The 16813-nt window shown below is 39.6% G+C and overlaps 1 protein-coding gene across 1 annotated transcript in view; it reads right to left on the bottom strand.

Moving 5' to 3' along the window:
* LOC125462658 (polymeric immunoglobulin receptor-like) overlaps positions 1-16813 on the bottom strand; it is a 66968-nt gene that overhangs the window by 46453 nt on the left and 3702 nt on the right. Inside the window, exons 2-5 of the mRNA XM_059653211.1 lie at positions 15250-15585; positions 14904-14940; positions 10406-10506; positions 2927-2982 (exon numbers count right to left, since the gene is read on the bottom strand). Of these exons, the coding sequence (XP_059509194.1) occupies positions 2927-2982; positions 10406-10506; positions 14904-14940; positions 15250-15585 (530 nt within the window). The remainder of the gene's footprint in view (positions 1-2926; positions 2983-10405; positions 10507-14903; positions 14941-15249; positions 15586-16813) is intronic.

The following is a 16813-nucleotide window of genomic DNA, read 5'->3' as shown; positions in this document are numbered from 1 at the left end:
TCCTTCCAGCCTTTCTCAAACAATAGAACTGCATTTGCCAACCTTGAGACTTCCGGTACCTCACCCCTGTGTATCGCTGATACAACAAGGGACCCAACAATCTCTTCTCTAGCTTCTCACAAAGTTCTAGAACTGATCAGTTCATGGGGATTTATTGACTTTTATGCACTTTAAGACATCCAGGACCTCTTCTGTAAGATGAACTCTTTTCAAGACATCTCTCTTTATTTCTCCAAGTTCTGTAACTTCCATCTGCTGCTCCACACTACACACTGAAGCACAAGAGATAATGGGAACTGCAGATGCTGGAGATTCCAAGATAATAAAATGTGAGGCTGGATGAACACAGCAGGCCAAGCAGCATCTCAGGAGGCCTCCCTAACCGGTTCTTCCTCTCACCCATCCCTTCCTCCCACCCCAAGCCGCACCCCCATCTACCTACTAACCTCATCCCACCTCCTTGACCTGTCCGTCTTCCCTGGACTGACCTATCCCCTCCCTACCTCCCCACCTACACTCTCTCCACCTATCTTCTTTACTCTCCATCTTTGGTCCGCCTCCCCCTCTCTCCCTATTTATTCCAGTTCCCTCCCCCCATCCCCCTCTCTGATGAAGGGTCTAGGCCCGAAACGTCAGCTTTTGTGCTCCTGAGATGCTGCTTGGCCTGCTGTGTTCATCCAGCCTCACATTTTATTACACTGAAGCACAATATTTGTTTAGAGTCTCACCCACCACCTGTGGCTCCACCTATAGAAGGCCATATTGATGGGGCTCTATTCTCTCTCTAGTTACACTTTTGCTCCTAATGCTGTTCTAGAATCTCTTTAGATTCTCCTTAACTCTACTTGCCAAAGCTATCTTATGTCCTGTTTCTGCCGTCCTGACTCACATGCTCCAAAGATTTCATTAAAATGACAGTAATTGGCACAACTTCCTTCACAGTTTAAGATATGAGAACTCGATGGTTTGAAAGGCCTCATTTTAGTTTGACTCCATTAACAAATCTTAGGGATTAACCTGGTTGCATGTGCTACAGGGCATATATCTTAGCTTCAACGTTGTTTCCAACTAAGAAGAGCCTAGGCTTCAAAACTTAGATCAGGCTGAGCTTGAAAACTTCCACAACAGATAGTGGAATCAGAAATAAAGGGAGGAATCTTGAAGCTGAGAGCTCTCCTAAATGTGGAAGGTAGGGAAGAGAGAGAGAGAGTTTTCCGCCATTATTATGAACCACCATTCCACCTACAGGACTCTCAATGTCAACGGAGTAAGTTGACAAGCAGTGGTTATATTATCCTCTTAATATTTGCCAATAAATGTCCAGGAGGTTTCAGCAGCTTGTGACCCAGAGAAGTATCAGAGAAAGGCCTGAAGCAGCACTAGGAGGGATGCCCACTACTGAGGAGGAGCCATGCCACCTTGAACCATCCACTCTATTCTCCCTCCACAGTTGCTCCCAGACCTGCTAAGTTTGTCCAGCATTCTCTGTTTGTTTCAGATTCCTGGCATCTGAAGCATTTCACTTTTTTTTTGCTACCACCTAGCCAGGGGTAAAATGCCAGCTGGTCACTGGTGTGCGCCCTCCCACTCAGTTAAATCCAGACAGCATTAATTGTTTTAACTGCTTTTTTCTCTCTCGAGCCTCCTGCTTTGCTTGCACCATAATTTTACTAGTTGTGCATTTAAAGTCCTCTATTACGACCATGAGGAATAGGAACAGGCCATTCAAACCTGTTTCAACATTCGATAGGATCATGGTTGATTTAACATTCCTCATGTCCACTTTCCTGCCATTTTCCCATAACCCTTGATTCCCGACTCATCTAGAATCTACTTCAGCCTTAAATATGCACAAGGACAATGCCCCCACTGATCTCTGTGCCAAGGAATTCCAAAGACTCAGAATCCTCTAGAAGAAATTCCTTCCCATTCAGTTTTAAATTGTCACCCCTTTATTCTGAGACTATGCCCCTTGGTAGTAGCACAGTGCTTTTCACTGTTTCCTCACAGAGCTATAAACCTGGCTGCAACACCAGGCTTGGTTAAGTGTGTGGAGTTTACATGTTCTCTTGCACCTACGTGGGTTTCCACCGGCTGTTCCAGTCTCCTCCCACAGCCCAAAGATATGCAGGTTAGGGTGGTTTGGCCATGCTAAATTGTCCATAGTGTCCAGGGATTTGCAGGCTAGGTGGAAGAGCCATGGCAAATATGGAGTACTGGGATAGCGTGGGTGGTGTTAGCCTGAGTGGGATGCTCTTTGGATGGCCAGTACAGACTTGATGGGCCAATTTGCCTCTACCACCTCAGTAGAGAGTCTATGATGAGGGGAAACATCTCAGCATTAACCCTGTCAAGCCCCTTAGAATCCTATATGTTTCAATGAGATCACCAGTAAGTAGAGTCATAATTTATTTAGCCTTTGCTCACGTGAAAATCACTCCATACCAGGTATCATCCTAGTGAACCTTTTCTCAATTGCCTCTAATGAAACCATATCTTTCATTTAATAAGGGAACAGCTGCTGGGCTGGCAACTTGTGAGATGCCTTCCCTCTGACTGGTAAACCATGGTGGGGGCAAGGGCTACACCCCTGTACACTAAAACCCATTGGCTGAGGAGTGTAAAGTTCAGCCCTAGATCTGAAACCTTTCCCTGTGCACTCAACATTGCTGTCGCTCCTACTATTCCTTTGATCAACAAAAACATAGCAACAAATCAGTTGAACTAACATTAATCACCACAGGCTGAGATTTCCAAATTTCCCCCAACAACATTTCTAAACATGACTTCTGAAAGACCTGGCTCGAAGGATCTTCAGATGAATGCACAAAACATGCGTATCTATCGTGTGCACGCACTACTTCTTAGGCTGGTGGGTTCCACAAGTATTGAAACACACAGCATTGTCAACAAGTTGCAGCCTTACCACAGAGTTTGACTTTGGGATAGAATTTTCTATTGTTGATTCCTTCTCTCTGCCATCTAAAAGAAAATGCAAACATAAAGGTTCATGAATAAAATGGAAGGAAGTACCATTTTCAATTTATAAAAGTAGCTGCTTCTTAAAACTAAATTGCATGTGCTGATTTCCCAATTCAACATTAGATGAAACACTGAGATAAATAAGTGTATTGAGGCAATTTTGTAAAAGCAACTTAAGTACTTCATAAGCTGCAGAAAGAAATCATGAAAACATCATCTCATAATTAATTTCGTAAGAAAACTGGAAAATTTAGTTGTTAGGTGAAACATTTCCAAGCTATGTCAGGCACGTGTATTGAATCTTATTGTACATCCTGATATTGCTTCACTGTTCAATCACTTTCAATTAATATAAAATTGAATACAATTCATTTTCTATTTAGCTCTTGCTAAAGTGTTTAATTTTTTTCTGATTGCATTAACATGTTATATTTCTCTTAAATATTAGTTTTTTTCTATCAGCTTGCCTCAGCTCATTTTCCAAGGCTAGATTTAAAACATTCCCATTGGAAAGATTAGTTCTGTTATTGAAATTAACCAATTTCCAACTCCACTGGAATCAACGGAAATAGAAAGTACATGATCTCTGAAATGGATGACAACTCTGCATCACTACTTGCTACATATGGTTGGTGAGTAGAACTGTTTTTCTGTAGTGCATGTTACCTCTAAAATCATGTATGGGGCTGTGCAGCAGGCTGGATGTTACTGCATAGCTTTGTTCATTGTTAACACAATTGTGCATAAATCGTATACAAGTATTGTGCCATTGAAAGAAACGATTCTTGCACAAGTGTAATGTTTTCCACTGTCTTTATTATTTCGGTTGCTCCATTGTCATTTTGTTTGCTTTGTGTCCTTTGCCTCTCACCGTGAGGCTGTCTCACATTCTGCCCTCACTGTTGTTTTAGCATCTTGAGACATGTGTAAATTAAGATGACATCACTGATCAAATGACTCTGACATCAGTAAGAATGATGAATAAGCATGTAAAGAGAGCTATATTTGAGAACATGCCATGTTATCAAGACATAAACAAAGGAGTATGACAGAAAATAAAGAGTTGCAGAGCCTTGAGTAGAGATAAGATCAGACAACCTCAGAGACTGCAGATAACACAGTGTGAAGCTAGATGAACACAGCAGGCCAAGCAGCATCAGAGGAACAGGAAAGCTGACGTTTCGGGGCTGGGCCCTTCTTCAGAAAGGGGGGGAGGGGAGGCGAATTCTGAAATAAATAGAGAGTGGGGGAGGTGGATGGAAGATGGATAAAGGAGCAAATAGGTGGAGAGGAGAGGTCAAGGAGGTGGGGTTGGAGCCAGTAAATGAGAGTGTAGGTGGGGAGTTAGGGATGGGGTTGGTCAGCCCAGGGAAGATGGACAGGTCAAGGGGGTGGGGATGAAGTTGGTAAGTAGGGGGCAGGGGTGGGGCTTGAGGTGGGAGGTGTGGATAGGTGGGAGAAAGGACGGACAGGTAGGGAGGCGGGGACGAGCTGGGCTGGTTTTGGACTGCGGGTTGGGGGAGGGGAGATTTTGAAGCTTGTGAAGTCCACATTGATACCATTGGGCTGCAGGGTTCCCAAACAAAATATGAGGTGCTGTTCCTGCAACCTTTGGGTGGTATCATTGTGGCACTGGTGGAGGTTCAGGATGGACATGTCATCCAAGGAGTGGGAGACAGAGTTGAAGTGATTTGTGACTCGGACGTGCAGTCGTTTGTCGCTCAGAGATTGCAAATGTGCAGACATCCACAGCCTTAGATACTCCAGAACAGTATCTCAATGTGCAAGTAACTGTATTCACTTGAAATCCCACCATAAGGCAAAGTGACAGCAGGAGAATAGGCATCCAGAGCCAGGATCCAAAGTTAAGACAGTTTCCAAGAGATGCAACAGAAAATCGAAGAGTCTGAAGGCAGCGAAGAGACCTCAGAGGACTCAATTATAGGGCAACAATGTGGGAAGACTCCAAAGAGCAATAAAAATCAATTTGGAGGATCTCAAAGCCTATTTATGAACTGGCAGTACTTTGAAGTGCTAAACCATAGAATTAGAATTCTTCACATTAATGAGGAAAATTCCAAGTGTTCACCCAGATCAATTAGCCATGCTAGTGGATAGAGCTGACAGCTCTGGTAGAGAGCTTTCCGTTACCTCATCTATTTGGTGATGTGGAAGACACACATGCCTCAATTGGGTCCTCATGAAGCAGCAATTTCTATGCTATAGAATAGCTTCAGGATTACACACAAAGGGACAGTGCAAACAAACTAGTGCATTTTTATATGACATAGGACCAATCACTGACGATGCTTTGGAAGACAAAGCACTACCCAATTTGATGCCTTGATTAAAACATTTTGTGTGTACTTTTGCTACACAAAAATATGATGTAGTTGGTGAAATTTAATCAGTGATTTCAGTGTTTGGGAAAATCAATAGGAGCTTTTTAAACACATTTATACATTTTGGAAAGATATTGTGCATGCAGAAATTTGTAAGATAGATTAATTGGACACCATATAGTAGTTGGTAACAAAAGCAGAAGTTGCTGGAAAAGCTCAATGGGTCTGGCGGCATCTGTGAAGAAAAAGACAGAGTTAATCAGACCCCAGAGGAAAGGTCACTGGATCCGACAGGTTAACTCTGATTTTTTTCTTCACAGATGCTGCCAGACCTGGTGAGCTTTTGCAGCAACTTCCGTTTTTGTTCTTGATTTACAGCATCCGTAGTTTTTATACAGTAGTTGGTGTCAGGGATGAGAAATTATCAGAGCTTCTTTAATTCAAGAAAGATTTAAGGTTCTAACAAACAATCCAGAAGCAGGCAGAAATTAAGTCCCAAAATTATCTAATATTGTGCATATTGATTCATATTATGTGGAAGATTGTGTCAAAATATCAAGAGTAGGAATCAATGTCATTGACCACGACAGGGTGCTCAAGATGTGACTCTAAACAGATTCACACGTGCAATGAATTCCAGTAGGGTATTCGGAAAACCAATTTGGTAACAATTAACATCACCCTCACCACATCAAACTCAAAGTAAGCGTCCTGCAATAAGAAACATTTCCAGAAAAATGGAAGTCATGCAACAAAGGTTCAAGAAGTTAAAAGTGTAGATCAAAAGTTGAAGACAATATTCAAGGGGAAGTTAAAGAGAGAATCAAAACTTATTCTGGTCCATCAGTGTAAGGTTGGACATGTTTAAAAATGAAACTAAACTTTACACGGGAGCAGCCATGTCAATACTGGCAGACAGCTTGCTATGGTTGAAGCCTATACAAATCAGACCAACAGGTATAAAACATCCAAGGTCCAGGAATCTTAGATTTTCAGGTGAATGAGCAAGTCAGCATGAAGCTTAATCACAGAGAATAAAATCTCAATGAACCCTCTATATACCCTAAATATACACTGATGAACCAGAATACCCCATTATTGAGTAAAATTGCATGTATTTGTCTCTGTCTTTTACAGTGGATGCATTACTTCAGAATGAAGAAGGGAGAGAACTTCAGAATTTCCAAAGCTATTCACTTTACCCTGTACTCTTTCAGGAGCATTCCTCATTCTCTGATCGAAGAAGTGGGATCTCAATTTGACAGCATGATTGAAAGTGGGGTCACATTGGCAGTGACAAAACTGACACAATGGCGCGCAGGCCTAATAGTTATTCTTAAGATAAATGGAGAATTAAGATTGTGCATCAATCACACCCAGTTAAACAAAGGAGGTTAGAGGGAAAGTTATCCTACATGGCCTGCCAGTGACAGCTGAGTAAAATTGGGAGCAAAAAAATTCACAAAACTAGGTGACAACAAGAGTCAAAATTGTTCTTGTTACATCATTCTCATGGTATTGCTTCAAACATCTATTGTTTGGGATCTCCTCTGCAGCAAAGATTTTCCAAAGACAGAAGTCTAGGATCATGGAGGAGAAACAAAGAACCATTTACCACCTGGATGACATCCTAGAGTATGTTGACATGAAGAATAGACAAGCCCAGAGGGTTAGGGATGTGTTAAATTGACCACTGTAAATGAAAAATTTCAATTGCATGCAAGATTATTTACATTTCTAGGACACATTATCCAAGAAGAAGACACTATCGTGGTCCAAGGAAGACAAGAAACCTCAATTAATATCTTTATGATGCGTGGTTTATTAGAACAACCTGTATTCGACAATGGGCCTTGATTTGGAGGCTCACTTTGGAGACAGACATCAACCAGCTGACAAGTTCTCTACTCTGTCCTTCATCAAAGGGAGGGGCAGAAAGATCAGTCAAGACTGAAGTCAATCATATACAAGAACCTAGATTGAAAATGAGCTCTACTCAACAAGATAGCAACACCACTAAGGCTGTAAAACTGCAAGAAATAAAAATAGGCCATTTGGCCCCGCAAGACTGCTCCACCATTCAATATGATGCATCATCCTAACATCCTTTTTCTTGTCCTGTCCCGGAACCCTTGCCATCCTTACAGATCAAGAAGCTATCTACTGAACATTAGTTATTTGCTACTGGAATTGTTATTGGAGAGCAGTTAAAACTGCACTAACTTTAGAACAGAATCAAAGCCAAATATAACCTCTTGAAGAGTACAGGAAGTTAACCAACTGGAGGAAACCACAGCAAAGGGAAACATGGTGAAAACCCATTCAATCAGCCCTAAAGCCAAGTCAAAAATTCTGATTAAAGAAAAGGATGTCAGAAGGCATTGTCATCAGAGAAATAATGTATGATAACAAAAATTGCAGGAGAAAATCAGCAAGTCTGGCAGTATCTGTGGAGAGAAAATAGAGTTAACATTTTGACTCCAGTGACCTTTCTTCAGAAACAAATTCCTGTATAATTAGGAGGAACAGGTACACATTGATTTTACTTGAGCAAAGAATTGAGATAGAGTGTAGTTATTCCAAGCTGTGGAACATTCGCCTCTGCCTCAGAGAGGGTACAGACTGGTAAAACCATTACAGACATGGTCCAGCGCCATCACCCTAGTGTTGAACTCAGGAAGAGAAGATTGGGATCTCTACTGAGAGTTCTAGATTGTTTTGTCCTGCGATATTTGGACCTTGAGACGGTGGGAGAGATGTGGTTACAGTGAAAATGATTAATAATGTTGATGATTGCAAAGGCAATGTAAATAACTAAAAACTAAACCACTGGAATAAAATAGATCAAGTAGAGAAACTTGGGGAGTTGAGAAATAGTGAGATTGAAGGCACCAGGGCTAGAATGAGTATGTGAAGAGAGAGACCTAAGCACTACAATAGAGAGGTGTATTTGAGATCCTAGTATATGCAGACATAAAAAAGGGGTGTTATAGTACACAAGGAATTGAAGACCCTTCCTTAGTATTAAGGAGCAAACAGGCTCATGGATTGCGCATGTATAGACAGCCACAGCCTGATATAGTCTGGTCTGATATGACAAAAAGACTATTCTATTCTATCCTATTTTGTTCTATTTCAATGTGCAGTTAGTATAATCGACATAAGACATGTCTAAACAATTATCATGCTGTCATTCTGCCTGCTTCTAATGCTTTGCTTTATGTCCCTCTCATTGGGAAAGTAGATGTTTCTTTTCACATCTGAAAAGAATGATTTTCAGACCTCACTCAGTACTTCACTATTGCCCCTATTGAATTACACTGGGGAGTTGGCCATTCATTTGAACCCTTGGACAGCTCGCACAAAATGCAATGAACCAAGATAAAACTGACTGGCATTATCTGAAAAGGCTACTTATAGACTTCAAACTCCTAAGAAAAAACTGACAGACTTAAATACAGACCTTACAACACACAAGCTCATCATAAATTAAACTGCAGTCTTCATTTTATGACCTTCTACCAGCTTCTCTCAGGCATGCTACAAAGCTGATCTAAATCAGTTGTAGCCATCTTATGACGACCTTAATACAATCTCACCTTCATTTTAATAGCCAGAATAAGAAATCAGTGTAAGCTGAGCTATCACTTATTTGTAGTTTAATTTGATTACTTATTTTGACATTTTATAACATGTTTCAATCTTGTCTCAGCTGTTTCCTTGGTAATTACAATTGATGGGTTAAGATGCTGTTTTTGTTAACGCCTTTCCAATGGTTTGAAGAAAATTTGACATAATATAATGTCCTTAATCAACTGCAAATCTCTAAATTTCACCTTGCACCAATCAAAATCTTCACCTGGAGCTTTAAATAATTAAACTCAAAAGCTGAGCTAGTGCTATCAATACACTAACATAAAAGCTAAATACTACGGATGCTACAGATCTGAACTGTCATCAGAATGTGCTGGGCAGACTCAGGAGGTCTAGAAGTATCTATGGAGATAGAAACAGAGTTACTATTTTGAGTCTAGAATGAATTTTCTTCGTAACAGTTTCAGTTCTGATGAAGAGTAATGTTGGTATCAAATTATTTACTTTTTTTTCCCTCCACAGATACTTCCAGATCTGCTGAATTATTCCAGCACTTTGTGTCATCAACAGATTACCATTATGGCATGATTTACACTTGTGCTCTGATTTCTTTAATAAGTATCACCATTACCTGGTTATTTGTTTCATTTGCAGTTTGCAGGACTTTGCTGCATACCTGGCCCTACTTAACCATAAGAACAACATTTTATAAGTAATTCAATGGTTGGGAAGTATCTCAGGATGCTCTGAGGAAGTTTTAGAAACAGAACTTCTTTTTGTTTTCTATACATCTTTGAGATTGAGGAATATCTACCTTATTCAATTATTTTAAACGAATCGAACTTGATGCTGTAACAATTGGGTAAATTAATTTCAATTCTGCATGTGATTACCTATCAGCTGACTAAATAATGATAATTCCATTTACAAAAGGGTCATTTGATAGCTCATTCAGACATCTGCCTTTTCATACTTGTTTGAGAAATTATAATTGTTTCAGTCTTTATCCAGTACCAAACTGGACCGTGGTTTTGCTTCCCAGTACACAACAAATAAAGAAAGTGCAAACAAGTGGTCCTTTTAATTAAGAAATAAAATCACCTTTTGTGTTGCTAAAATGACTCCCAAACATTTTAGAATCATGAGCAAGAAACAAAACATGTTGCTATGCACTACACACAAATTGCCACAATGTTACTGGCAATCCTGTCACCATTATATTGTACTGAATGGGTATTGCAACAGAGTTCCTATTCTTCCAAAGAGATAAAGGAAGTACCGTCATTTTTGGCTCAGTGCTTCACTGAACTTGGTGCCAGGTTGAAGTGTAAATACAAGGCGATTTCTGTCCTAACAAAATGTATGTTCTGTTGAAATGCAGATGTAGGTACAATCTCAGTAGTAAATCAAGACACAATCATTAAAGCATGTTCCAAGTCAAGAGACTTTTGTTTGAGAGATATAATTTTTTTTACTTTAGACCTTACCATCATCTTTGTGCTTTCTTATTTTTTTGACAACTAGTATCACAAGCCCGAGAAACATCACCATCAGAATTCCAAAGATTATTCCGAGCGTTAGGAAAAGTCTTGGTGGTTTGCATAAAAGCAGAGAGAAATGGTATGAGTTTGAGGAGAAATGTAATCATCCACATATGTACCATAACATATAATGATGTACAATAGTGCAACACTTTGTAATACCTACCAAAACGGGAGGCGATGGCCTTGTGGTTTGCTAGACTGTCAATTCAGAGACCAGATAATGTTCTGGGGACTGGGGTTCAAATCCTGCATTGGCAGATAGTGGAATTTGAATTCAATAAATATCTGGAATTAAGAGTCTAATGATGACCATGAGTCCAATGCCAATTGTTGGGAAAAATCCATCTGGTTCACTAAAGGCCTCTGGGGAAGGAAACCGCCATCCTTACCTTGTCTGATCTACATGTGACTCCAGACCCACAGTAATGTGATTGACTATTTACTGCCCTCTGGGCAATTAGGGATGGGCAATAGAGGCTGCCTGGCCAGCGATACCCTCATCCCGTGAATGAATAAAGGAAATAAAACAAACATTTCTGATGATATCATAGGGTAATCAAGTGGACTATTACTAAATGCTACTGAATTAATGGTCCAACTACTACAGTTTTCACAACAAATTGTTGTTCATCAATTGACGAAAAGTTATTCACCTGAAAGGTTAATGCTGTTTCTCTTTCCATAGATGTTGCCTGACCTGCTGAGTGTTTCCCAGCATTTTCTGTTTCAATTTTGTCATTGTTTAATACTTAGTATTAATTTATGCTGTGATGGTGAAATAAATATCTAAATTACAATTGTTACTAGAACTAAATTTGGTATTATAACATTGATCTTAGCATTAATATTAAAATTCTCTGTATCTCTACGGCTCTTCACCTCTAAGTTGTGAACCATATTTCATAGTTCCCCTCTGAAGCACTCATCATCCTTACTTGGAAATATATTGTTGCTCCTTCACTGTTGCTGGGGCAAAGTTCTGGAATTCCCTCCTTAAGGGCATTTTAGGGCTCATACAACACAAGGGCTGTAGTGGTTTAAGAAGGGAGCTGACCACCACCTTCTTAAGAGCACCTAGGGATGGGCAATAAACTCTGGTCTAGACAGCAGTGCCCACATCCCATAAGTGAATAACATGAATGAATAATGCCTCATATCTCATAATATGGCTGTGCCATATTTTATCTGACAATACTCCTCTTAAATGCCTGGAAACATTATACATACCAGACGAAGAACCATGAAAGTTCCTCACTCTCAATCCCTGCCCTTGCCTGAGGCATGTTGACCTCTCAGGTTAATCACCACCATCAGTCATCTCTAATGAAAGAACAGACTTCTGGTCTTCCTGAACTATGGCAACTTTACTACATTGAAGGTGCTATATCAATACAAAATGTTGTTTTTATGAAAGCCAAATCGCATAAACCATTAAACTACTATTTTTCCCTGTTAAACCTTCCTACCCTAAGTTTTTCTGCTACTTCCCTCTGGCTCCTATTTTTAACATTCTAATTATGTTGCATTATTTTCCGATGCCTTATGAATTTAAACTCCTGCCAGTCTGTTCCCTTAGTAAGTGAACAGAGGAAACACCAGAGAAACAGGGTAACTCCCTTCTAAAAATAATCTTTAATTTACCAAAACTTATGAGTGTTTTTGGTCCCACCATTCAGTAGGTACAAATCTGATTTATATCAATGAAAAGATATCTCTGTATTTTACAAATGGTTGGATTTCAAAAATGACTGGAAAATGCTGTATTACCAAGCAGCTCTCAACATGCTTTTCTAACATTGATTTAAAAGGAGGGGTTAGACATTCTCATATTTTTCTCTATTTGGGATTTGCTGCTCATCATGTCCATTGGTAACTGATGGTGATTGAATATTAGAATAGGTCAGTAACTCCATTATCATCACTGTGCATGATTGTCAAGATGATAGAGAGTGGTGAATCTTGCTGTTTCTTTTGCCTAGCAATCCCCATGGCCTTAAACTCAACATCAGACTACATAACATGACTTTCTGATTAATATGATTTAAACTGACTGTGCATGACTAAACGGTTACTTAATCAATTCTGGTAAGTATCAGGCACGTCCCAGTATAGACTTTCTTCCGCATCTGTAAGACAACTAAGAGCTTTAAATCAATTTACTTTGTCGCTTAACCATTGTAAGTGCAGAACTGCAATGAATTGCAGTTGGCAGGCACACTTGGTTATTCCTGAACCATGCAGAGGAAAGCATTCATCACATAAGTATTAGATCACTCGGCAACCCAGGGGAATACACTAAATCAGCACATAGCTGTTAAATCACAAAATTGTCTTCCCATTTCAAACTGAGTTGATGTGTTTTTAGGGAGAGTTACGGTGAATATTACACTTTTCTTTGGTTCTAGAGGGTGGCTAACTTCTAAAATACTGAACTACAAGTATTGTGTGAAGGCTACACTTTCTTAAATCTCATAATTAAACTAGTAGCATATATACGTTAACATTGTAATTGTGGATAACAAAGTGTGGAGCTGGATGAACACAGTGGGCTAAGCAGCATCTTCAGAGCACAAAAGCTGACGTTTCAGGCCTAGAAGGGTCTAGGCCCGAAACATCAGCTTTTGTGCTCCTAAGATGCTGTTTGGCCTGCTGTGTTCATCCTTCTCCACACTTTGTTATCTCGGATTCTTCAGCATCTGCAGTTCCCATTATCTCTGATGTAATTGTGGAAGTTATTTTGCTGGGTTTTTTAAATACTCATCCTTCTTTTCAAATCTTTCTATGGTATCAAACCTCCACATCTCTGTAATACTCTCCTGCCCTGCAACTTAAGATAATAGCATTCTTTATAATCTGGCTGCTGAGTGTCTCTGATTTCAATTGTTCCTGTATTGATGACCATGCCTTCAGATGCCCAGGAATTCCCTCTGTAGAGTTTTCCACCTTGCTACCTCGCTTTTCTCTTAAAACTTATCTCTCTTACTAAACTCCTGGTCCCATGCACTAATCCCTTCTTGTACAACTCAGAGTCACATTTAATTTGATAACGTTGGTACAAAGCATGTTTGGATACTTTGTTACATTAGAGGTTCTATTTAAATGCAAACTCATTTTAATGTAGTGATGCTCATTTGAGGACACTGTGATGGGTTAAATCATATTGCTTGTTAATCCTGTTGAATAGTATTTGGTTTAGATCAGTTGACTGGACAGATGATTTTTTTCCAATTGCAGAGATGCCAACAGCATGGGTTCAATTTCTGAGGAGGCCATGAAGGACTGTCCTTCTCAATATCTGCCCTTGTGGGAAGGAAGGTATCCCTCAGGATAAACCACCACTAGATGTCTCTCTCTAATGACAGAGTAGGCTATGGTGACTTTACTTCTCTCCTGGGTTACTGGTAGTAATGGGGAAAGTTATAACTACTTCATGCTCCTGGCAAACAGCTTCACCTACTTGAAGCACATATTGAAAACTTGGGTTGGCACTGCACACTCTATTCCAACTTATAATTTTAATTTCCAACATATGCAATTTTGTTTTAACCAGGCCTGCAGAATAGTAAAGAGACAACAATATAGATTGCTAGATAAAAGGCCAGTCGTCAGCACCATGAAGACAATAGGCCAACTGGCCTTCATCTATATTGTGCCACATCTGTCACCTTCTACAACTTGATCTAAACTCAGAAGCAGAAATGATCTTAAAATTATGACAGAAAAAGAGACATTAATTTCGCTTTCTAGTTATCTTTGCTACACTCCATTCATAATGGAAGACAGACTAGAAAAAGTAGTTAAACTAGTTCACACATATATTGCTACTGATACCAACACTGGACTCAAAACCAAATAAATTCAAGCTTATGTATTTATTTAGGTATTATTGCTGTATGTAACATACTGGACAGAGATATTGTATGAAAGAAAAATTGTTTTATCCTTGATGAAGCTGTATGTGGTCCAATGGGAAATAGGGCCACTTTTATCTGTGTATCATCAAATTTTATCACCAGCCTGGGTGTTACCATTGATCAGAATCTAAACTGTACAAGGCACAAATCAGGAGTATGATGGTATTTCATTCATTTGTCTAGATTGGTGGAGCTCACATATATAACACATCGGTATCTCGACACATCTGGGAGAAAACAGCTTGCATGTTGGCACCCCATTCACAACCCAAAATGATCCCTCCACCACTGGCACATACTGGCAGCAGGTTGCACCATCTACAACATACTAAAGAACTGTGGATGCTGGAGGTCTGAAACAATGAAAAACAGAAATTGCTGGAGAAACTCAGTTGCTCTGGCAGCATCTATGGACAGAAAATAGAGCTAAAATTTCAGGACTGAGCATTGACTGTGCTTTCTGTACAGAGGTGATTTTTGTTTGTACCATCTGCAATGTGCATTGCTCAAATAAATTGGTCATTTACCTTAGTCTTTCCTTGTCCTTAGTATAACCCTTTCGACCTGTTCAAAATGATGTATGGAAATATTATTTGATCATTCATTAGCCTCATGTTAACTGTGTCAAGGTACATGTACAAGGTACAATGAATGAAATTTTGATTAGAACAATCAAAATGCAGTACATGGTTTTTATAATGTTGCCCTGTTTGACTCTTAACAAAATTATAATTCTAATACTTTACTGAGAAAGCAGGATCCCAGAGATTTTGCAAACACGTAACAAATATATATACACAAATTATGTGAATCTGCATTGAACATGAAAATATCACTGAAAATGCAGCAAATAAACATATATTTATGCCTTACTTTCATAAACTTTAAGTTGTACGGGAGACATTGGATCCAGAAGATGAGGTCTATCTATTCCACACCAGTACCATCCCTTATCGTTTGCTGTTATCTGGTTCATATGTACTGTAAGTTGTCCTTTTGCATTATCAGCTGTAATTTTTATTCTGTTGTCATGACTTTTCCTTTCAGGGCCATTAGTTTGTACTAAAACAGTACAGTGTTTCCTGTAGTAGCCTTTGCACCAGTATTTCTGATAATCTCTAAAATATGTGTCATATCTGCATTTGATTTCGACTGATCCTCCCATTTGTGCAGTTTTTTCTTCTGGTCCACTAATTGAAGCGTGTGTAGCTGTAAATAAAAAAACACAGTAAACTTTAAAACATAATATTTTATGTTTCAGAGACAAAAGGACATTAACATTGATGTTCTCTTCTCTCTTGTGTTCCACACTATTTTTCTGTGACCTCTTCCACGTTGTCAGCTTTCCTCTCCTTAATTCTTAGTGGTTGCCCTCCTCTTTGTCCTTCCTCTAACTCTCTGCTTCAATGTTCTTTTTGTTCACTGGCTCCCCTCTTGTTACAATATTTCCTAATGTATCCGTATGACTGCTGGCAATACACTGAGTTTGTTACTTTTGTATTTTAAGTGACAAATGCGCTGCAAGAAACAAAAATGACCAAGATTAACAAATGGATTTGGGGCAGGTAGAAAACACCAGGCTGGGAAGGAAAACTTCCAGAAAGGTTCTAACTTGCACATGGATTTCTTAGAAACTGGGTTAAGAGCCAAGTCAGAATTTATGAGGACAGTTTTGATTATGACATCCAATATCATGCTCTAAGACCAATTGAAGTTGATGGGTCTAGATTTGTGAACATGCCCCACACAGACATACACAACATAGGTGGGTGACACCTAAACAGGGAACATAAATTTGGGCACAGGAGTGTGACGCTTGACTGTATTACAGTAAACCCATGTATTTTGAGAATGGGACAGACATCGGAAAATTGTCGAGAGCACAAAGTTTGTCTGCAGGGTGAAAGGAAGAGTTATTGTGATAGAGAAAAATTCTGAGTGAAATGGGTGTATCATTGCGTGCATGGTGGCTCCTCAATGTGAGAGCTAAAATGGAGCACATGTTTGTGAGAAAAGCTGTCCTCCTCCTTTAGTATTGATCCTGCCGTTACTTTCCTAAAGTTTTGAGATGTACCGGCAGCAGCAAACCAAATGGCTCCAAAATATAATGAGTTCATCCTCTTCACCTTCCAAATCTTTATCTCCAATCCACTGCCACATGAGACTTACAATGTGAGGTTGTGGTATCTTCACTAAATCATAGAGTGCATTGCTCAAAAGAAGGCCATTTGGCTCATTACTTCCCTGCTGGGCCCATGCAGCTCCGCTCTTACTCCCTTGCACTTGCCTCATAGCCTAGCAATTTATTTCTTTTTGGGTAATGATCTTTGGAAATGCTATGAACGAATCCTCCAGTTCTATGTTCTCTTGCAGTGCGCTCCAGGTTCTGACTACTTGAGCTGTTTTACATCAAGTCTACCTTTGGTTCTTTTGCCAT

This window comes from Stegostoma tigrinum, chromosome 21 (genome assembly GCF_030684315.1).
Source record: "Stegostoma tigrinum isolate sSteTig4 chromosome 21, sSteTig4.hap1, whole genome shotgun sequence".
Taxonomy (NCBI): Eukaryota; Metazoa; Chordata; class Chondrichthyes; order Orectolobiformes; family Stegostomatidae; genus Stegostoma; species Stegostoma tigrinum.
Note: the sequence above shows the minus strand (reverse complement) of the source record. Positions and strands in the feature narration are given on the sequence as shown.